The 22,909-nt window shown below is 43.3% G+C and overlaps 1 protein-coding gene across 1 annotated transcript in view; it reads right to left on the bottom strand.

The window, feature by feature from the left end:
- malrd1 (MAM and LDL receptor class A domain containing 1) overlaps positions 1-22,364 on the bottom strand; it is a gene marked incomplete at both ends in the record, with an annotated part of 134,819 nt that extends 112,455 nt beyond the window's left edge. The window contains 5 exons of the mRNA XM_084144447.1: positions 13,405-13,501; positions 18,493-18,654; positions 18,753-18,841; positions 18,998-19,135; positions 22,190-22,364. Of these exons, the coding sequence (XP_084000573.1) occupies positions 13,405-13,501; positions 18,493-18,654; positions 18,753-18,841; positions 18,998-19,135; positions 22,190-22,364 (661 nt within the window). The remainder of the gene's footprint in view (positions 1-13,404; positions 13,502-18,492; positions 18,655-18,752; positions 18,842-18,997; positions 19,136-22,189) is intronic.
- Between the last annotated feature and the right edge of the window lie 545 nt (positions 22,365-22,909).

Raw genomic sequence — 22,909 nt, 5'->3', positions numbered from 1 at the left:
ACTGGCGGTGAAGTTAGCCCTGGAGGAGTGGAGACATTGGCTGGAGGGAGCAGCTCATCCGTTCCAAGTGCTCACGGACCACCGCAATCTGGAGTATCTTCACAGTGCTAAACGGCTGAACTCCCGACAGGCAAGGTGGTCTTTGTTCTTCAACCGTTTCCAATTCACTGTTTCTTATATTCCCGGGTCCAAGAATTGTAAGGCGGACGCGCTTTCCCGACGGTTCGAGCGCGCTGACAGACCGGTTGAACCAGAACCTATCCTCCCCATGAGTTGCCGTGCTGGTCCTGTGAGGTGGGCTATCGATGACACAATTCAGGAGAGCCTACAAGCGGAACCAGCCCCTCCAGAAACCCCGGTGTCGAAGGTGTTTGTACCAGCTCCGCTTCGACCTCAACTGATGGAATGGTGCCACACGTCGCTAGGATCTGGTCATCCCGGAATCACTCGAACTACACGACTCATCAGTTGAAAATACTGGTGGGATTCCCTCACAGATGACGTCAGAGACTACGTATTATCCTGCCCGGTATGTGCTCAGTCCAAGGCGCCTCGAGCACTACTGGAGGGTAAGCTGATGCCATTGCCAACTCCTCAACGACCCTGGTCGCACATTGCGATGGACTTTGTTACCGACCTACCAGAATCAGAGGGCCATACTGTAATTCTCGTGGTCATCGATCGATTCTCAAAGATGTGTCGGTTAGTACCCATGACCCGTTTACCTAACGCCACTCATATGGCGGAGACTATGTTTAACCAGGTGTTCCGGCAGTTTGGTGTTCCAGAGGATATTGTTTCCGACCGGGAGAGTGGAGCCGATTCCTTCCTTGGGTAGAGTATGCTCAGAACTCACTCGTTCACACCTCACTACGTCTAACGCCCTTTCAGTGTGTTCTAGGGTATCAACCACCCCTGTTTCCATGGGATACCGCACCCGGGATGGTACCGGCGGTGGACGAGTGGTTCCGTCGGAGTGCGCAGGTCTGGGAGACGGCCCATCAACATCTCAGTCAAGCCTCACAGCAGCAAAAGACCTATGCTGACCGACGCCGGAGACCTACTCCCACTTATCAACCCGGGCAACGAGTGTGGCTGTCTACCCGAGACCTGCGGTTCCGACGGAGCTGCAAGAAGCTCCAACCCAGGTACATTGGTCCCTTCAAAGTACAGAGACGTATTAACCCTGTCACTTACCGTCTGTTACTCCCTCGACACTACAGGATAAACCCTACGTTCCACGTCTCCCTGCTGAAACCTGTTCATTATAGCCCAATGTATCCACCAATCGCTCAACAACCTACTACACCACCTTTGGAGGATGAACAGGACACCACCTATACAGTCCACGAGATACTGGAGTCAAGACGGAGACGAGGGGGCATCGAATATCTCGTGGACTGGGAGGGATATGGACCGGAGGAACGGTCCTGGGTTCCTGCTAAGGACATACTAGACCCCGCTCTCAAGGCCACTTTCCACGCTGAACACCCAGATCATCCTGGACCCCAACCCAGAGGAAGACCACCCGGTAGAGGTAGAAGGCCGTCAGGAGCCGGCCCTGGGGAGGGGGATACTGTAAGGGATCGGGGGTTGGCTGGGTCTAGACAGAGTCTGACACTTCCCCGATCTACAGAGAGGGGGAGTCATCAGACTCGATCTGGTTCACCTGAGTTCTGAGCACACCTGTCCGTAATTAGGGTAGAATATAAGGTGTGCTCAGAAGTTCAGTCGGTGCGAGGTATTGTTCCTTTGTGACTTGCTAAGCGTTTTGTTCCGAGAGAGAGAGAGAGTTTGTTGTTTTGATTACCCGTGTATCCGACCTGTGCCTTGTTTGACTCCCCGAATTGCTTAATCCTCTGCTTGTCTACCCCAGTGATTACCGTGCTCTGATCCTGTGCCTGTGCCCTCGACTAAGACTAAGCCCGCTCCTTTGGTACCTCTGCCTGTCTATGCCTTGCCCAGTTTTGACCACAGCCCGCCCGACCACGATTAAGCTATACCCTTGTCTGTACTCTAATAAAGCATCGCTATTCTGCGATTGGATCTTACCACTCTGTCCGAGTATTCATTACAACTTGGAGACTTTATATCGATAGTTTTTTTACTATGACAGGGAGACATTACAATGTTGGAACACTTTCAGAGGTTTATAAATGTATGAAATGTACTATGAATTATAACACTGAAACTATTACCTTTTTGGACATAAGGATCACTAACAATGAAGTATTTTATCCTCTGATCTACAGTGGGGAAAAAAGTATTTAGTCAGCCACCAATTGTGCAAGTTCTCCCACTTAAAATGATGAGAGAGGCCTGTAATTTTCATCATAGGTACACGTCAACTATGACAGACAAAATGAGTTTAAAAAATCCAGAAAATCACATTGTAGGATTTTTATTAAATTTATTTGCAAATTATGGTGGAAAATAAGTATTTGGTCAATAACAAAAGTTTCTCAATACTTTGTTATATACCCTTTGTTGGCAATGACACAGGTCAAACGTTTTCTGTAAGTCTTCACAAGGTTTTCACACACTGTTGCTGGTATTTTGGCCCATTCCTCCATGCAGATCTCCTCTAGAGCAGGGATGTTTTGGGGCTGTCGCTGGGCAACACGGACTTTCAACTCCCTCCAAAGATTTTCTATGGGGTTGAGATCTGGAGACTGGCTAGGCCACTCCAGGACCTTAATGCTTCTTACGAAGCCACTCCTTCGTTGCCGGGCGGTGTGTTTGGAATCATTGTCATGCTGAAAGACCCAGCCACGTTTCATCTTCAATGCCCTTGCTGATGGAAGGAGGTTTTCACTCAAAATCTCACGATACATGGCCCCATTCATTCTTTCCTTTACACGGATCAGTCGTCCTGGTCCCTTTGCAGAAAAACAGCCCCAAAGCATGATGTTTCCACCCCCATGCTTCACAGTAGGTATGGTGTTCTTTGGATGCAACTCAGCATTCTTTGTCCTCCAAACACGACGAGTTGAGTTTTTACCAAAAAGTTATATTTTGGTTTCATCTGACCAAATGACATTCTCCCAATCCTCTTCTGGATCATCCAAATGCACTCTAGCAAACTTCAGACGGGCCTGGACATGTACTGGCTTAAGCAGGGGGACACGTCTGGTACTGCAGGATTTGAGTCCCTGGCGGCGTAGTGTGTTACTGATGGTAGGCTTTGTTACTTTGGTCCCAGCTCTCTGCAGGTCATTCACTAGGTCCCCCCGTGTGGTTCTGGGATTTTTGCTCACCGTTCTTGTAATCATTTTGACCCCACGGGGTGAGATCTTGCGTGGAGCCCCAGATCGAGGGAGATTATCAGTCTTCCATTTCCTAATAATTGCTCCCACAGTTGATTTCTTCAAACCAAGCTGCTTACCCATTACATATTCAGTCTTCCCAGCCTGGTGCAGGTCTACAATTTTGTTTCTGGTGTCCTTTGACAGCTCTTTGGTCTTGGCCATAGTGGAGTTTGGAGTGTGACTGTTTGAGGTTGTGGACAGGTGTCTTTTATACTGATAACAAGTTCAAACAGGTGCCATTAATACAGGTAACGAGTGGAGGACAGAGGAGCCTCTTAAAGAAGAAGTTACAGGTCTGTGAGAGCCAGAAATCTTGCTTGTTTGTAGGTGACCAAATACTTATTTTCCACCATAATTTGCAAATAAATTCATTAAAAATCCTACAATGTGATTTTTTGGATATTTTTTTCTCAATTTGTCTGTCATAGTTGACGTGTACCTATGATGAAAATTATAGGCCTCATCTTTTTAAGTGGGAGAACTTGCACAATTGGTGGCTGACTAAATACTTTTTTCCCCCACTGTATATACCAAACCCACAGACCACAACACCATTTTACATGCTAACTGCTATCACCCTACCGCTGAAGAAAAGCCTTTAGATTTAGCCAGTGGTAACTTGTTGAATAGACACTGGCTGGAATGCAGTTTTAACCAATCAGCATTCAGGATTAGACCCACCCTTTGTACGCTGGCTAAATTTGAAGATTTGTATTGTCAAAGGGAATGGCTACAAGAAGCTGAACTCAAATTAGAAATGTGGGAAAGTAAACATACAGTGCCTTCGCAAAGTATTCAGAACCCTTGACTTTTTCCACATTTTGTTACGTTACAGCCTTATTCGCCTTATGTAGCCCCGCCCACTTGACCCAGTTCCATTCGAACGCGATTGTGTTTCACAACTTCCGTCAACACTAGCGAATTACCTCAGAGCGGTGGCTAGCTAATAATTAAAAAACGCGCATCATTAACACATCTTAACAAATAAACAAAAACAAAACATGGCTCACATTTGTGAACACACACAAATGGCTCTTCGGAGGTTGGATGGTATCACCGTACCCCATCCTTCCATGATTAATAATTGGGTGGATGACATGATAAAATGGCCTGAAATGACGTATGGGGACATGTTTTATTACTTCGTGCTCTCCTTGGAGGTGGCTGGTTCCAATATGAAAAAGTACAAAAGTACAGAGGCCTATCAGTACCTCCACAGTGGTAAGGTAGGCCTAGTTTTTCTTCACCAGGAGGAGGGAAAAGGATTGGTATTTTTGAAGGTCGATGTTCAGCCCAGCCAATCAAGCAGCTCTTACCACTCTGCTTGGGTACTTGTATCCAACAACGGATCAGTAGAGACGGCTTGATGCGCTTGCATCGCTGGCCTTGGAAAGTCATACAGCCTCAATTTTGTGGAAGGTAGGCTAATAAGCAAAGTCACTTGCATTTCTATGTCTAACATTACTTAACATAAGCGATAACAGCATACAAGCAGCCTGCATGTGTTGTGGTGACAGTTACTATAATCCATAGGCTAATGTTATGATAGAGTTCTCAGATGATATCTATGATCAATCTCCGCATTACTTGGTCTTGTAATTGATGTTTATAGCCTATTTTCTTCATTCCTTTTATAGATGAAAGTGTGCAATACTGCCTTATCTAGACACAGAATGATAAAATAGTCAAGCTTAACATAGCAGTTAGACCAAACGTTTTGTTGGATGAAAGCTGAATTGAGAATGTCATGATTTATTGGTTATGTTAACATGTATTTGGGAATCAACAGAACTGCTGTATTAATGTGGGGAATGTTGGTGAAGCAAGGTAGGTTTATGGAGTCCAGGTGAGTAGGGTATAACATTTATTGAAACATGTCCGCATCACATGTATTTCTTTAGTGTTATTGTTTTTCTGGGTGAATTAGGTTTGTAAAATATCCTTGTGGTTGGGGGTAATGCCTAAAGTATGGTAAGTATAAGGGGTCTCATCTCATTGGGAACAATAGCAAGGTAAGTTTATGATGAAACTTGCATGTGTTTTGATAAAGGCGATCACATAGTTCTCAGTCACACAATTGTTAATAATGGGATTTTCTCTGAATGTCTTTTTTTGTAACAAACATTCTATCACAGGTGCAGAATGCAGTGTCCAGTGGGCTAACTGGCATAGCCTGCACAGATGAGCAGCGACAATGGAATGCAGGGACTCGGAGGAACCTTGAGCCAAAGAGGTTAAACAGCATTGACTTCACACACCATAAGGCCAGTGACCAATATGCAGAAAAGCTTCCAGAATGTCCACCCCTGCCTCCCACTCATGCATTCCACTCACAGGAGGAATTGAATAGGAGCCTGAGACACCTGAATCAGCCTGTGGGGAGTCTGCTCTATAAGTGTGTTAATGATGAACCGACAATAATATCACAACCAGTAGCATCCCAGCTAAAATTGTACTGAAAGGAATATTTATTGGTGGCTATACCATTTTAATGTATTTGAACTAATGTGTGTCTATTCTGTTCAATAATTTCTAATTCCATATAATAACTTAATGTAAATGTTAATATACAGTGGGGAAAAAAAGTATTTAGTCAGCCACCAATTGTGCAAGTTCTCCCACTTAAAAATATGAGAGAGGCCTGTAATTTTCATCATAGGTACACGTCAACTATGACAGACAAATTGAGGAAAAAAAATCCAGAAAGTCACATTGTAGGATTTTTTATGAATTTATTTGCAAATTATGGTGGAAAATAAGTATTTGGTCACCTACAAACAAGCAAGAATTCTGGCTCTCACAGACCTGTAACTTCTTCTTTAAGAGGCTCCTCTGTCCTCCACTCGTTACCTGTATTAATGGCACCTGTTTGAACTTGTTATCAGTATAAAAGACACCTGTCCACAACCTCAAACAGTCACACTCCAAACTCCACTATGGCCAAGACCAAAGAGCTGTCAAAGGACACCAGAAACAAAATTGTAGACCTGCACCAGGCTGGGAAGACTGAATCTGCAATAGGTAAGCAGCTTGGTTTGAAGAAATCAACTGTGGGAGCAATTATTAGGAAATGGAAGACATACAAGACCACTGATAATCTCCCTCGATCTGGGGCTCCACGCAAGATCTCACCCCGTGGGGTCAAAATGATCACAAGAACGGTGAGCAAAAATCCCAGAACCACACGGGGGGACCTAGTGAATGACCTGCAGAGAGCTGGGACCAAAGTAACAAAGCCTACCATCAGTAACACACTACGCCGCCAGGGACTCAAATCCTGCAGCACCAGACGTGTCCCCCGCTTAAGCCAGTACATGTCCAGGCCCGTCTGAAGTTTGCTAGAGTGCATTTGGATGATCCAGAAGAGGATTGGGAGAATGTCATATGGTCAGATGAAACCAAAATAGAACTTTTTGGTAAAAACTCAACTCGTCGTGTTTGGAGGACAAAGAATGCTGAGTTGCATCCAAAGAACACCATACCTACTGTGAAGCATGGGGGTGGAAACATCATGCTTTGGGGCTGTTTTTCTGCAAAGGGACCAGGACGACTGATCCGTGTAAAGGAAAGAATGAATGGGGCCATGTATCGTGAGATTTTGAGTGAAAACCTCCTTCCATCAGCAAGGGCATTGAAGATGAAACGTGGCTGGGTCTTTCAGCATGACAATGATCCCAAACACACCGCCCGGGCAACGAAGGAGTGGCTTCGTAAGAAGCATTTCAAGGTCCTGGAGTGGCCTAGCCAGTCTCCAGATCTCAACCCCATAGAAAATCTTTGGAGGGAGTTGAAAGTCCGTGTTGCCCAGCGACAGCCCCAAAACATCACTGCTCTAGAGGAGATCTGCATGGAGGAATGGGCCAAAATAACAGCAACAGTGTGTGAAAACCTTGTGAAGACTTACAGAAAACGTTTGACCTGTGTCATTGCCATCAAAGGGTATATAACAAAGTATTGAGAAACTTTTGTTATTGACCAAATACTTATTTTCCACCATAATTTGCAAATAAATTCATTAAAAATCCTACAATGTGATTTTCTGGATTTTTTTTTCTAATTTTGTCTGTCATAGTTGACGTGTACCTATGATGAAAATTACAGGCCTCTCTCATCTTTTTAAGTGGGAGAACTTGCACAATTGGTGGCTGACTAAATACTTTTTTTCCCCACTGTAGATGATCTACTCTTTCCCAGCCACATGGAGAGCATGTCAATTACAACTGCCAGAAGTGCCTGTCCTACAATGAATTTGTGAAACTTGACCCAACCCAGTCGACTGCTTTGGAAAAGATCACAAAGGAGCAGAGTGCCTCACATTTGTGGCATGACTCAAGGAAGCTTTGAGTTACTGCAAGTTCAGCCAAGAAGGTCCCTGTCAGGGAATCCACCAACCCTGGTAAGTTTCTCCAGGAGCATCTGTATCCCAGGTACTGAGGGAATGCAGCCACACGCTACGGGAAAGATAATGAGCTGATGGCCTCCCAGTGCCTGGAAGACCGTGGATACTCTGTGGACCACAGAGGCACTGTTGTCAGTGTTGAAGAGCCATGGCTATCAGCAAGCCCTGACAGAGTGCTGAACTCCAGGGAGCTGTTGGAGATCAAGTGTCCTGTCATGGGGAAGGGCTGAGATTCTCTGGATGATGTCTTCAATAGCAAAGCCTGTGATGTGAAGGTGGTGGAGGGCACACCCCAACTGCAACCACATGGGCCATGTGGCTACTACATGCAGGTGCAAATTGGCATCTTTTGCACAGGACTGTGCAGGTTGTTCCTGGTGCTCATCTGGACTCCGTCCCAGCAAGTCATCCCTGTTCCCTGTGATGCACAGTTCTGTGCAGAGAATGTCCTGAGGTTGAAGGCATTCTACTTTACACACATGCTGCCATTTATTGTTGAGGAGCATCAGGCAGGCAGATTGTCACTGAGTGACAAATACATGCAGCTCTGTAGAAGTATGTAGTCAGATGTCTCTCCTGTTTGCAGTTACTATTAACAAATTGTTTTTCAATTAAAAAGCCTGACTTAATGCATCAACAGTCACAGTATTGTGGAAATAGTTTTTATGGCTTAGTTTTTTATTAATATTAATGAGTATGTAAAACAAATAATTAAGTTGAGTTATGGAATTAATTGACATTTATTTAACGTAACTTTTGACACAACTTTAATTCATATTGGGAAATCGACCCTGTGAATGGCATTTGACTGGTCAGTTCATTCAACATTTTCATGAATGATATCACCACGCAGGTTACACAGGGCAGCACAGATTTGAAGTATTTTGTCCATTTTAGATGAGAGGTTGATTGGCACTGTCTGTGAGATGATTCTAAACCGTTTGAGCCTTATAATTACGCGTTCCACATCAACCCTCACATTAGCTATCCGTCTTGTACATGTGGTGTCCTCCTCTGACAGCTGTGCGCCACTTTTTGTGAAGGCTGGAATTGTTAATTTGACCTTCCTCTCGTGTAGCAGATCACGGATAGTGAAGCCCCGGTCAGCCATGACCTCATCACCTGGACAGAGGTACTCCAGGAACCCAGAATCCGATGTTATATATTTGTCGCTACATCTACCTCCACATGCTGAGGAGATGAACATCACTAGACCACAAGGTGCAATGGCCACCAGGTACTTGATAGCGTTCTGGGCGTAGTAATGGCTGAATGACACACCCCTTGAATCCAGATTCTTGCACTTCTGTAAAGCAGTTTCTGAGCAGTCAATAATGCAGGTTGTTCCTGGGTAGTGGTCCTTAAAACATTGTGGCATTGTAGCACGGATGGTCTCCCTTGGCAGCCATGGAATGTACTCCCTCAGATTCTCTTCCATCATGTCAATCCAATAACTAATCACTCGACTGACAATACTCTGGGAAACACCAAACCTTTCTGTTAGGTACTGCTGCAGCAAGTTGAGCTTCAGCTTCATCAGTGTCATCAGGAGTTGGTCTGTCAGGTCTAACTGAAAGCTGTCTTTGTAGTGGGGTAGAAGATGTTCCACCAGCATAGAAAAGGCCGCAAGAGACAAGCCTGTATACAGTGTACAGAGGGGTTCGTTCCTCAGCAGGGTTTTGTAGAGAGATGCTGCTGGGCACTGTGTCCCTGCCTCACAAGTAGTGGGGTTTACATGATCACCTGAGCTGTAGTTGTGATCACTTACAGAAGGGTCTTCCCATTGGGTTTGGGCATCATTCTCTGAAGGCATATCCATTACTTCTATCTGTGTTGGCCAATCCCCATTTTCAATTTGGTGAACACTTGAGCCTGTTGTGTCATCTGTTAAGAAATCAGTATGGCTTGTTAAACAAGTCAATGGACAATTAATTTTTAAAAACGTACAATAAAACACCATACTGCATGGACGCTCCTAATAATATTTAATAATCATAACAATTAAGTATATATAAAATGGGAATTTTTTTATTGAGTTGTAAAGGAAATAAATTGTGCTATTATGAGACTGCGCTTAGATACAAGAGCAAGAGGGAGAACCAAAGTGAGAGCAGGCAAACTGCTCAAGCATTAGGCTTACCTGTCACTGATGACTGCCTGACCAACACCCAACGCTTCTTCACCAGTGGAGCATCGTAGCCAAGCCATTTTTCTGGGCAAGGATGCTCCACTGTAGGCTTCTTGTCAAAGAAGTGGTAGGAGCACACAAAGGGACGTTTTGGTGGTTTCTTTAGGTTCAACGCTTTGAGCCGCAAAGACTCTGTGTCTTTAGGAGGTGGATGCAGGTCGAATGGAGCTCCACAGGTACATTCAGATCGACGTAGAGGTTGGTGTTCAAAACACTGATGTTGTAAAATCATCCAAATATTGTGACAGCCTCATACTGAACATATGCTTGTCATGTTGATCGATTTTAGGTACCACTTTTGCAATGCGCTAGCGTCCCGCAAATGTTACCAGAAATAGAAACACAATTGCAACTAACTCGCCGCGATCACTGTGGCGTTCCAGAATAAGGCGGATTAAAAAAAAATAATCCTAAACAATCTACACACAATATCCCATAATGACAAGCGAAAATAGTTTTTTTTACATTTTGGCACATTTATTCAAAATAAAAAACATAAATACCTTATTTACATAAGTATTCAGACCCTTTGCTATGTGACTCGAAATTGAGCTCAGGTGCATCCTGTTTCCATTGATCATCCTTGAGATGTTTCTACAACTTGATTGGAGTCCACCTGTGGTAAATTCAATTGATTGGACATGATTTGGAAAGGCACACACCTGTCTATATAAGGTCCCACAGTTGACAGTGCATGTCAGAGCAAAAACCAAGTCATGATGTAGAAGGAATTGTTCGTAGAGCTCCGAGACAGGATTGTGTCGAGGCACAGATGTGGGGAAGGGTACCAAAAAATTTCTGCAGCATTAAAGGTCCTCAAGAACACAGTGGTGTCCATCATTCTTAAATGGAAGAAGTTTGGAACCACCAAGACTCTTCCTAGAGCTGGCCACGCAGCCAAACTGAGCAATCAGGGGAGAAGGGCCTTGGTCAGGGAGGTGACCAAGAACCCGATGGTCACTCTGACAGAGCTCTAGAGGTCCTCTGTGAAGATGGGAGAGCCTTCCAGAAGGATAACCATCTCTGCAGCACTCCACCAATCAGGCCTTTATGGTAGAGTGGCCAGACGGAAGCCACTTCTCAGTCAAAGGCACATGACAGCCCGCTTGGAGTTTGCCAAAAGACTCTCAGACCATGAGAAACAAGATTCTCTGGTCTGATGAAACCAAGATTGAACTCTTTGGCCTGAATGCCAAGCGTCACATCTGGAGGAAACCTGACACCATCCCAAAGGTGAAGCATGGTGGTGGCGGAATCATACTGTGGGGATGTTTTTCAGCGGCAGGGTCTGATGAAAACCTGCTCCAGAGCGCTCAGAACCTCAGACGAAGGTTCACCTTCCAACAGGACAACGACCCTAAGCACACAGCCAAGACAACACAGGAGTGGCTTCAGGACAAGTCTCTGATTGTCCTTGAGTGGCCCAGCCAGAGCCCGGACTTAAACCCGATCTAACATTTCTGGAGAGACCTGAAAATAACTGTGCATCAACAAAGTACTGAGTAAAGGGTCTGAATACGTATTTAAATGTAATATTTCAGTTTTTTATTTTGAATAAATTAGCAAACATTTCTAAACCTGTTATTGCTTTGTCATTATGGGGTATTGTGTGTAGATTGATGAAGGGAAAAAAACAATTTAGTACATTTTAGAATAAGCCAGTAACCTAACAAAATGTGGAAAAAGTACTTTCCGAAGGCACTGTAGGTGAGACTAAATGTTCACTTAATCCCTTAAGGAACATACCGTTGAACAGAAACTCTATCAAAATAGAAGATCTTAAAAATCCAGTGGCCAGACATTTTAAAGCAAATCATCACATATCAGCATTCTCTTTTATTGGAATTGAGAAAATGTCCCTTGGTCCAAGAGGTGGTGACATTAATCAATTTAGAAAGTGTAGAGAGGCGTTTTATAGATTCCATTTCAAAAGTCTTAATCCTAATGGTATGAACGAGGAATTCATTATCAAGGATTTCCTCTAGTAAGCACATCTCTTATTTTTCCTTATTTATCATTGGTAATGTCATGAGTGTCTGTTTACATTGTCAGGTGGTAATACACTCTACTGTCTATATCATTGGGCGCATTCGATTATACTGAGCCGCAGGGCACCGGGCAAAGGCCTGTTACGTCATCGGGTGAACGCCGGGAGGGAGGAGCGCCCTTCTCAAATCGAACAGTAATCTGTGCCGCTCGGTCATTTTGTCAACAAGGCAGCATGGTGCATCGTCCAGAAACATTTTCCATAAAATAAATGTTTGAATTTTCTAACTTGTTTTCATTGGGAAGGCAAATAAAGCTCAAAGGCAATCACTTTTGCATGTGAAATAGAATCCTACTCATTACTCCACGCGCTCCTACGTCACTTTGTTTTGAGCCGACATCGCCGTGGGCTTTGAATGGGGCGCCTGGCTCACGCCCAGGAGGCAGTCCGGTTCCAAAACTAATGCAATCAACTTTCACCCAGTGCAAAACATGCCTACACGGCCGCCCGGGCGAGATTAATCGAACCCCCTCATTGAAAGCATATGTACATGTTCTATTGGCCAGTACAACATATCACAATCTATTGGTCAGTCTATGCTAATAATAATTGGTCAGATTCATGTAACTCTTCCAACCTATCATTTTATGTTATTTTGGTGTTTTCACATTCCATTGGTCAGTGCAACATGCACTCACAATCAATTGGTTGGTCTTTCTACAACTGTTTTAACCTATCACATGTTTTTATTTGCATATTCTTTGTGATTGGTCCCTGACGCCATTTTAAAATGTTCAAAAGCCTCATTCCTTCTTTTTTCTGTAAAAACCCTGAAAATGCCAAAAGCTGAAATGCGTTGGTTCAACTCTTTGCAATAAAGAAGCTTTTTTATTTTAATTCCATTTGTGCTCCAAGTGTTGCTGATCTCCTCTACCTCTATTGAAGGAGCACACTGAGCCGGAGGTTATGGAAATCTTTCTCTAGAGGGCTTAAAATGTATAAGGTAATATGATCCGCTCTAATGCTGTGCAGCCCTGAGGCCTCTCACATTCAGTGCTATCATTCACAAATCCATGTCCAGCAATCACACAAACACACAGCGCTGAATTATGGCTTCACATGGCCACTCTTGTCCAATCCATCACGCCAACAGCCATAAATTAAGATAGTGAGCTCACACTTTGGGGTGAATTTACAGACTCATGATTAAGAGGCCTCAGTGTGAGGCCAGGTACAGTAGGTTTATAAGGGAAAAAACAACCAAACATTGCCACATTTTGAGTTATGACTGACTGCTCGGGCCATGTCCACCTGCCTCTTCAGAATACCAACACACAGAACAGGATTGTGTGTGTATTGACATTTGTATTTTAACTACAGTATATCCTCTCTTCTTGGTTTTCCTCATATGTAGCCCTATAGGGGATATACTTTACTGTGTAACGCTGATTCTGATCATTTTAACCATTGCCATGGCCTGACATCTGTGTGTACAGTGAGGTGGTATGGAAGAAGACCTTACCAGGGACAGTCACACAGCCATCACTGAAGGAGATGTCATCTATGGCCATGGTCTCAGAGGGGTCACTGTCACCAGAGAGCACCCCTAGAATGATGACCTGTAATACACAGGACAGAGGAACATCATACAGTGTGTGTGTGAGTGTGCGCAGTGGCATGTCCAGGGGGTGGTCCAGGGTGGTCACGGCCCTCCCTGAAATCTGATTGGCCACCCCAGTGTCCCCCCCAGAAATTCTGAGATCTGATAGGTCGTCTCTGAATATATTGATAATTTTGACAAAGACTCAGCAAGACATTCTCACTGGAGAAAGCATCCGAGCGAGCGAAACAGCGCCCCTCTGTCTTAGTATGTGACATGTCATTATTTTTGGCCAGACAGCATCAGATACATGGGCTACAGATACTAAGACACAGGGGCGCTTTCTCTGGTGAAATAAATTCAGCCTCTTGCGAATTGAAGGACAATTATGAAACACGGATCGACACGAATGAGAAATCATTTTATACGTTTGTTTCTTTTTGTATTGTTAAAATTGTTGGGGAAGCCTGGCTTCCCTTGCCACTATGAATACATGCCACTTTGTAGTCTGAATGTCATTAAACACTCACATCAGTAGAACACTTTTTTGAGCTGAAAGACAATGGCTAGATAAGTCATCGTTTTAGTCAAAGTATGATATATTTGGGCTTGAAGTGCCAAATCCAAATGTGTGACTTTGAATGTTTCCGTGAGTCTTACGTGTCTTTTCCTATGAGATGACGTGCAAATTATTTTCAGCCTACATTTTGTTTTAGGGCTGGGTTTTATTTAAATGTTATGCTGTGTTCAGTGCATTCAAGACAACTGGGTCATCCAACTCGGAATTCCAAGTCGGAAACTCTGGCATCTTTTTAGAGCTCCGCCTTTCCGACCTGAAGATCACTGACATCATGATTTGACCTAGTTTTTTCCCTGAGTTCCCAGTTGTTTTGAAAGCACCATTAACACCCACCAGCATTGCAATGTTTATTAATCAAAAACACCTGCTGCAAAGTTATTTCTATTCGCGAGTCGTCTGAGAGCCAAACAGTTTTTCTCTGTAGCCTACACCTGGGTTTCCACTAGATAAAACAGCCACAAAGTCAAAATAGGCTATATCGCACAAATTCATGAAAACTAAAATTAGCTTTTTGGTCTTAATTTAAGGTTAGATTTAGGCTAATGTTAGCAGTGTGGTAAAGGTTAGGGTTAATGTGAGAGTTAGGTTTAAAATCAGATTTTAAGAATAGAAAATATAGAAATAGAGGGGTTTATGACTTTGTGGCTATGTTAACTAGTGATGACCCTACACTTGGCAGCCTTGCCATGGAGCAAATTAAAATATGGGGTGCAGCAAATTATCATTATCATACCAGCAAATTATCATAATCCATTGGATAATTTGTCAAGTTTCACTTATTTTTTAGCTAGTCTGCATTATTTTAAAAAAATATGACCATTTTATAAATGGTAAAATTGCATGATACTGTACAATTGCATTTTAGAACCCCGCTGCCCTGTCGCCCCAAGATGAATGGTTTTGACCACTAATGTTTTAGGCAATTTTGTTTTGCATGTAGGGTTTGCTCATTTTTGAACATTCCATTGATCCTAAAGAGAAATCTCCACTCACCCGGGGCACCGGGCCATGCAAAACTCGCCCATTGCTTCAATACACGCTCCAAACCATTCATTAGGCTATCCATATTACCGGAGCTTATACTCTATTTCTATGGCGGATTCACAGCCACAATTTATATAATGCATTGATATACACAGTGTACAAAACATTAGGAACACCTTCCTAATATTGAGTTGCACCCCCTTTTGCCCTCAGAACAGCCTCAATTCGTCGGGGCATGACTCTACAAGGTGTCGAAAGTGTTCCATAGGGATGCTGGCCCATGTTGACTGTCAGTTGACTAACTGTAGCCCGTCTGTGTCAGCCTCCTTTGTCCTCTTTTATCAATGACCCGTTTTCGACCACTGGCCTGTCATTGGCTGGATGTCCTTTGGGTGGTGGACCATTCTTGATACACACAGAAAACTGTTGAGTGAAAAACCCAGCAGCGTTGTAGTTCTTGACACACTCAAACCGCTGCGCCTTGCACCTACTACCATACCCTGTTCAAAGGCACTTGAATCTTTTGTCTTGCCCATTCACCCTCTGAATGGGACACACACACAATCCATAGCTGTGTTCGAATACTCATACTAACATACTGTATACTACATACTTAATGAGTATATACTACAGACTATATACTATTAGTTCATTTTAGTGTACTGTAAACAAACGGTATCCTTTCAGTTGAGTGTACTAGCGCTACACCTGTCTACTGGAAGTTGATGCTGTTGCTATGCAACTTGCTAGCTTGTTAGCATAACAAATTACTAGCTAGACATCTTACGACTTCATTAACAATGTCCATTGAGAACGCACATGACTATACCACTTAGCTAAGCTAAGAATGACGTGAATAATCAAGTCAATAAATGTTGGGTAGTTAGTTAGATAGCATATAGTTATACTGACAAGTTCGATGTATTAGTAGCCAACTAACGTTAGGTAGCTAGCTAACATACCGGTACATACAAGCAACTGCTGTAATGACATGCTACGCGGTTCATAAGGCTAGCGTAGCTAACAAATTGTCAGCCAACATAACGTGTAACGGAACTTATTTGAAAAGTCATTACTTTATTACATTGCTCAACATTTTCTTAACATTTGTCATAATTAGTTAAAGCAATTAATTTGTATCCGCTCTCGTCGGACTTCAGCTGCATATTTTCCGCCATTTTCTTCACATCTGAAAATGTTGTGAAGCCATGCCCATTGTCTGAATAATTGCTTTATGGGCCCTAAAAGCACGGAAATAGTGTCCACTGCTTGTATACTTCGTATTTTGGTGAATGTAGTACAACATCCGGGAACTTTTGGCATACTAACTACATCCATACTATGAACAATAAGCATACTACATACTCAATTTACATCACAAATAGTATGGTTAGTGCGGTTAGTATGAGTATTCGAACACAGCTGATGTCTCAATTGTCTCAAGTCTTACAAATCCTTCTTTAACCTGTCTCCTCCCTTTCATCTACACTGATTGAAGTGGATTTAACAGGTGACATCAATAAGGGATTATAGCTTTCACCTGGATTCTCCTGGTCAGTCTATATCATGGAAAGAGCAGGTGTTCCTAATGTTTTGTGCACCCAGTGTATAGCTAGCTAGCTTCCTGAAATGATAAGAGAGAACAAAGAATATATCTATTTGACCATGTCTGTGTGCATGTCCAAATATTAATGATGTCAGGAATCCGACACGGTTTCACTGGAATTATCAAACGTCAAGAGTCAGACAAATGTCAACCCTCAACATGTCAACAGGTTGTATAGGCACGGTTTAGCTGAGACTCATCTCCTGACAGGTAGGCTGGTAGTCTTTTTCTGAAATATTTATTTTTAACTGACGGGAAAGGAGTTGTGTTAATAACACATTAAAAGGTAATACATTTTTACAGTCTTTAATATAAATGCCATATAGGAGGTCCCGTGAAAAACAAATAGAGACCCCCGAATGTCACGGTATAATTCGCACTCTGGATGGCACTTTCAAGTGAATTTACTACTGTATGCTAATACCCTTATATAAAATCCTGACCTTGAATGCAAGCACTGGAATTGGAATTGATTTATGATTTATTTGAAGAGGAAAAGTTTAGGGGGGCCAAACCTAAGCTGAAGCATTTAATGCGTTGAACCATCATAATTATATTTTAAAAAATCCACCATGCATCAATTAAGGTTGAAAATGTTATTGCCCCCCTGAACTGGGTCTTTGCCCCACCTTGGTCACGCCATTCAAAATGTTCTGGACACGTCATTGTGTATGTGTGGTGTTCATGCGCACTTGTGTCCACCAAGTGTCCAAGTGTGTATGGTTAATAGTGCACTTAGCTAAGGCATCTTAGGACTGTGTTCATCTGACCAAACCTTTATATCTCTCTTCCTGTCTCTGCTATCAGCCTAATTCGCTGCTGTTCTGTTCAAAGTCCACAGGCTACATCTTCCACAGTGGAGTTTTACAACTCATCTGATTAGGACTGATTTGTGACTACATGAATCAGTTGCTTGTGTCATACCCACATCAGCATTATGCTATGACTCAACATTTCATATTTCTGTCAACAAGAGACTGATGAGACTGATGCAATTGGACAGATTCAATTCCAAGTCACTGTCTCAATATAATTCAAAACTCTAATTTCATCAAACTGAATCGTCTGACATGTACTGTTTGATCGGAAAAGGAATTTGTTTGTGTCTCAAAGTGAAACTGAATGTCAGCATACATGCAGAGTTGACCTCTATTACATGAATCATTCAGCCATTTTGGAGCTGTGGAGATGTGGAGCTGGATAGTCCCAGTAGCAGATGGTCGAGACAGAGAGAGGGGTAACAGAAGGGGTGAGGCACCAGACAACAGGGTGGTGAGACCCGGTCTGTGTCTGTGGAGCAGAGGAGGACACTATCAGTAGGTTTCAGCTCAGTCCAGATGGCTAGAGTAGAGTCCAGTTGGGTCAGAACCATCTAAGAGGCTCTGGACCCCCATTTAATGCTACACGCTATGCCTGACAGCTTTATGCATCAATGGTCAATAATGACATTACATGCAAAAACAACAAACAGAGACAAGATAGTTAGCTCTTGATCTGTGATTTCTGCAATCTTATTGATGGTTGCATGTACACTATATATACAAAAGTATGTGGACACCCCTTCACACCTGTTGCTGACAGGTATAAAATCGAGCACACCGCCATGCAATCTCCATAGACAAACAGTGTCAGTAAAATGTCCTTACTGAAGAGCTCAGTGACTTTCAAAGTGGCACCGTCATAGGATGCCACCATTCCAACAAGTCAGTTCATCAAATTTCTGCCCTGCTAGAGCTGCTCCGGTCATGCAGTGTATAACCTACCAAACTGTACAGCCAGTAACTGTATGGTTTGTGATTGTGAATGACAGGTGAAAGTTGTGAGGCAGGTTGATACAGACCTGGAATTGGTGAGCACTGGTGAAAGGTATCACTGTCCGTAGCCATGTGTGTGCCTGTGTTTCTGACTGGTTCCACACAGAGTGGCTCCAACCTAGTGGGTATTTTTGGGTCAGGACCTGTAAAGACCCACTCACCACCCCCACATGGTGATAGAAGGTCAGCTGTAGAGGGGAGGACACGTGGTATGTCAGTAAAGGAGGTTGACAGCCAGTCAACACAATGGCAGGATTAACCGGGTGTTATTAACGGTGTGTTTTACCCAGCATGTCTTTGAGGGCAGGAACACAGGACTCCTCAAGTAAGCCTGTGCTGTCTCTCCTGTCACAGGCCACAGAGCCAGGTAATGAGCTGGAGGAGCGAGAGAGAGGGAAAGAGAGTATAAAATGTCCAATGTTCTTGAGTGCTCGTGTATTTTGAGTAGGCAAGTCTGTGCATCATGCTCAAGAACGGCCCAAATCATTTACCAAAGTAGCTTTTTAAATTCTGAGCTCATCATTGCGGTACCTGATTGGTTGTTGGCATGGTCGTGTTTAGGTCCGGTGGTGTTGAACCCTGTTCTTCTGGTCCATCCTAAGTGTGTTTCAGCACTGGGTAACAGGTCACAGAACCCCTGCTCAAAGTCACACCTAGTGTATCCAGAACCTTCACAAAAAAAAATGCTTATAACCACCAAGAACATTCATGAACAAAAAAAACACAGCAGGTCGGCCAGTGGACACCATGACTCTGGGTTCCAAATGGCACGCTATTCCCTATATACTGTAGTTCACTACTTTTGACCAGAGCCCTATGGACTATATAGTAGTTTAAGAGCCCTCTGAGGTGCACGGTTCCGCTGTAGGTTGTACTGTAGGCATCATAAATAACCATTTGTTTAGCAGATCTGCTTAAACTCCCTAAAGTGTTACTTTACGACCCTCTGACAAAACTGCGCTATAAACCTTTGGTGTTAATATATTGTATTATTTGGAGGTAACATACCCATTCGTAGCCATAGGGTCAGTGAGGGAACCTTGTGAATAAAACTCAGGGAGAAGTGGTTGTATAAGGGAGCTATAGGTCAAGCTAAATGGCTGGACATAGCCAAAGTATCTCTAAAGACATAGGATGTCTCCCAAATGGCAACCTATTCCCTATGTAGTGCACTACAGTACTTTTGACCAGAGCCCTATGGGCCATGGTCAAAAGTAATACACTATATAGGGGACTAGGGTGCCATTTGGGATTCAGCCATATTGGAATGCATGGAGCTGAAGCAGTGGAGGACTAGCACCATAAATATTGATCTGTCTCTCTTTACTAGGGCAGCTCTAGGTAGTCATGTAGTTTGCCAGTCTAGGTGTTAGAACATGTGTATGGGTAAACATTCTGTGCATTTCCATTGGTGCAAAGCACAGGTAATCTCCTCATTTAAATACACATCTCTCCCCCATTTCATGTGACCATATAATGGTTATTTTCTATATATACAGTGGGGAGAACAAGTATTTGATACACTGCCGATTTTGCAGGTTTTCCTACTTACAAAGCATGTAGAGGTCTGTGATTTTTATCATAGGTACACTTCAACTGTGAGAGACGGAATCTAAAACAAAAATCGAGAAAATCACATTGTATGATTTTTAAGTAATTCATTTGCATTTTATTGCATGACATAAGTATTTGATACATCAGAAAAGCAGAATTTAATATTTGGTACAGAAACCTTTGTTTGCAATTACAGAGATCATACATTTCCTGTAGGTCTTGACCAGGTTTGCACACACTGCAGCAGGGATTTTGGCCCACTCCTCCATACAGACCCGCACCAGATCCTTCAGGTTTCGGGGCTGTCGCTGGGCAATACGGACTTTCAGCTCCCTCCAAAGACTTTCTATTGGGTTTAGGTCTGGAGACTGGCTAGGCCACTCCTGGACCTTGAGATGCTTCTTACGGAGCCACTCCTTAGTTGCCCTGGCTGTGTGTTTCGGGTCGTTGTCATGCTGGAAGACCCAGCCACGACCCATCTTCAATGCTCTTACTGAGGGAAGGAGGTTGTTGGCCAAGATCTCGCGATACATGGCCCCATCCATCCTCCCCTCAATACGGTGCAGTCGTCCTGTCCCCTTTTCAGAAAAGTATCCCCAAAGAATGATGTTTCCACCTCCATGCTTCACAGTTGGGATGGTGTTCTTGGGGTTGTACTCATCCTTCTTCTTCCTACAAACACGGCGAGTGGAGTTTAGACCAAAAAGCTCTATTTTTGTCTCATCAGACCACACGAGCTTCTCCCATTCCTTCTCTGGATCATCCAGATGGTAATTGGCAAACTTCAGACGGGCCTGGACATGCGCTGGCATGAGCAGGGGGACCTTACGTGCGCTGCAGTATTTTAATCCATGACGGCGTAGTGTGTTACTAATGGTTTTCTTTGAGACTGTGGTCCCAGCTTTCTTCAGGTCATTGACCAGGTCCTGCCGTGTAGTTCTGGGCTGATCCCTCACCTTCCTCATGATCATTGATGCCCCACGAGGTGAGATCTTGCATGGAGCCCCAGACCGAGGGTGATTGACCGTCATCTTGAACTTCTTCCATTTTCTAATAACTGCGCCAACAGTTGTTGCCTTCTCACCAAGCTGCTTGCCTATTGTCCTGTAGCCCATCCCAGCCTTGTGCAGGTCTACAATTTTATCCCTGATGTCCTTACACAGCTCTCTGGTCTTGGCCATTGTGGAGAGGTTGGAGTCTGTTTGATTGAGTGTGTGGACAGGTGTCTTTTATACAGGTAACGAGTTCAAACAGGTGCAGTTAATACAGGTAATGAGTGGAGAACAGGAGGGCTTCTTAAAGAAAAACTAACAGGTCTGTGAGAGACGGAATTCTTACTGGTTGGTAGGTGATCAAATACTTATGTCATGCAATAAAATGCAAATTAATTACTTAAAAATCATACAATGTGATTTTCTGGATTTTTGTTTTAGATTCAGTCTCTCACAGTTGAAGTGTACCTATGATAAACATTACAGACCTCTACATGCTTTGTAAGTAGGAAAACCTGCCAATTCGGCATCAAATACTTGTTCTCCCCACTGTATACTGTATATGTTTATATGCATTCCATAAACGTGATCCTGTTTACAGGTCTACTGGGAAATAGGGTCTATGTAATGAACACTAAGAATTTCAATTGCTCTGAGATAGAGGTAATAGGTATTCTAGGTTTCTAGGAAAATTAAGTGTGGAAAACCATCTCATGCTTTTCATTTCTGAAGGGACATACTGCATATCATCAAATACCTCTTTAAATATCTCTTCAGCTCACAGAGTTAAAATAATTTTTGGGACAGTGCCATGTTCTCTTCTGTAGGGCTGCATTAGATCGAGCAAACTGAACACAGGGGCTGATTTTCATATTGTTCAGTTTGAAGTGTGTTTGGTTTGGTATGACAGTCATGACACAGCACATACAATATCTGATCAAATAATCTAATCTGTGTAACCTCAAAGATGGAGGCTACTTTTACATGTTATGTAGGCTTACGCATAATCTAAGAACGTTAATCTAATCACACAATTCCACATTTACATAGACACATCCCCTAATTAGTGTTTTATTCTTTGGCTGAATAATCAATGATTCAAGAGTCTTCTGTAATCAACAATAAAGGAAATACAAATTATTATGAAAATCACTGACTCATTGAGCTGTATACTCACAATTTCTCTCATCGCTGCCATCCCCACAATAGTCAGTGAAGTCACACACATGGTCTTCAGACACACACCATCCCTGTTCACATGTAAACTCTCCTGGCCAGCATGTCCCAGCACACACAGAGACACACAGCAGAGAGCAGGCCAGCAGGCACAGAGGCCTCTGCAGTAAAGTCATCAGGTAGGTTATTCCAATACTCAGTCTAGTCCACAATCACACGCTCACCCTTCACTTCCGTAAAACCATGTTGTTTTTACGAGAGGAACGAGTAAGGTACACGACAAAGGTAGTGCCTCGCGAATCACAGTTTACTTTGACAGCGAACAAGTTTTCTAGCTGTCGTTCCTGGTCAATAAATGGCTTTTATGACTGTTACTCAATGGCCTGGGTGTGTGTTTGTGTGTGTACTGTAAGGCTGTCCCTGTAATAAAAGCATTACAGATTGTAAGTAGTGATTTGCATAGGATGTTTTGTATTTTTTGCACTGGCAATGCAATTGAAGACTGCTAGTGCCTTGCACATAATCAACATTTTTACATTTGTCATTTCACGGACACTCTTATCCAGAGCAACTTACAGGAGCAATTAGGGTGAAGTGCCTTGCTCAATGGCACATTGGCAGATTTTTCACCTAGGTGGCTCAAGGATTTGAACCTGCGACATTTCAGTTACTGGCCCAACACTCTAAACCACTAGGCTACCTGCCACCCTAGTCTAGAGAG

Source organism: Coregonus lavaretus (assembly GCF_964263955.1).
Source record: "Coregonus lavaretus genome assembly, chromosome: 2".
Taxonomy (NCBI): Eukaryota; Metazoa; Chordata; class Actinopteri; order Salmoniformes; family Salmonidae; genus Coregonus; species Coregonus lavaretus.
This window is presented reverse-complemented; position numbering and strand designations above follow the sequence as displayed.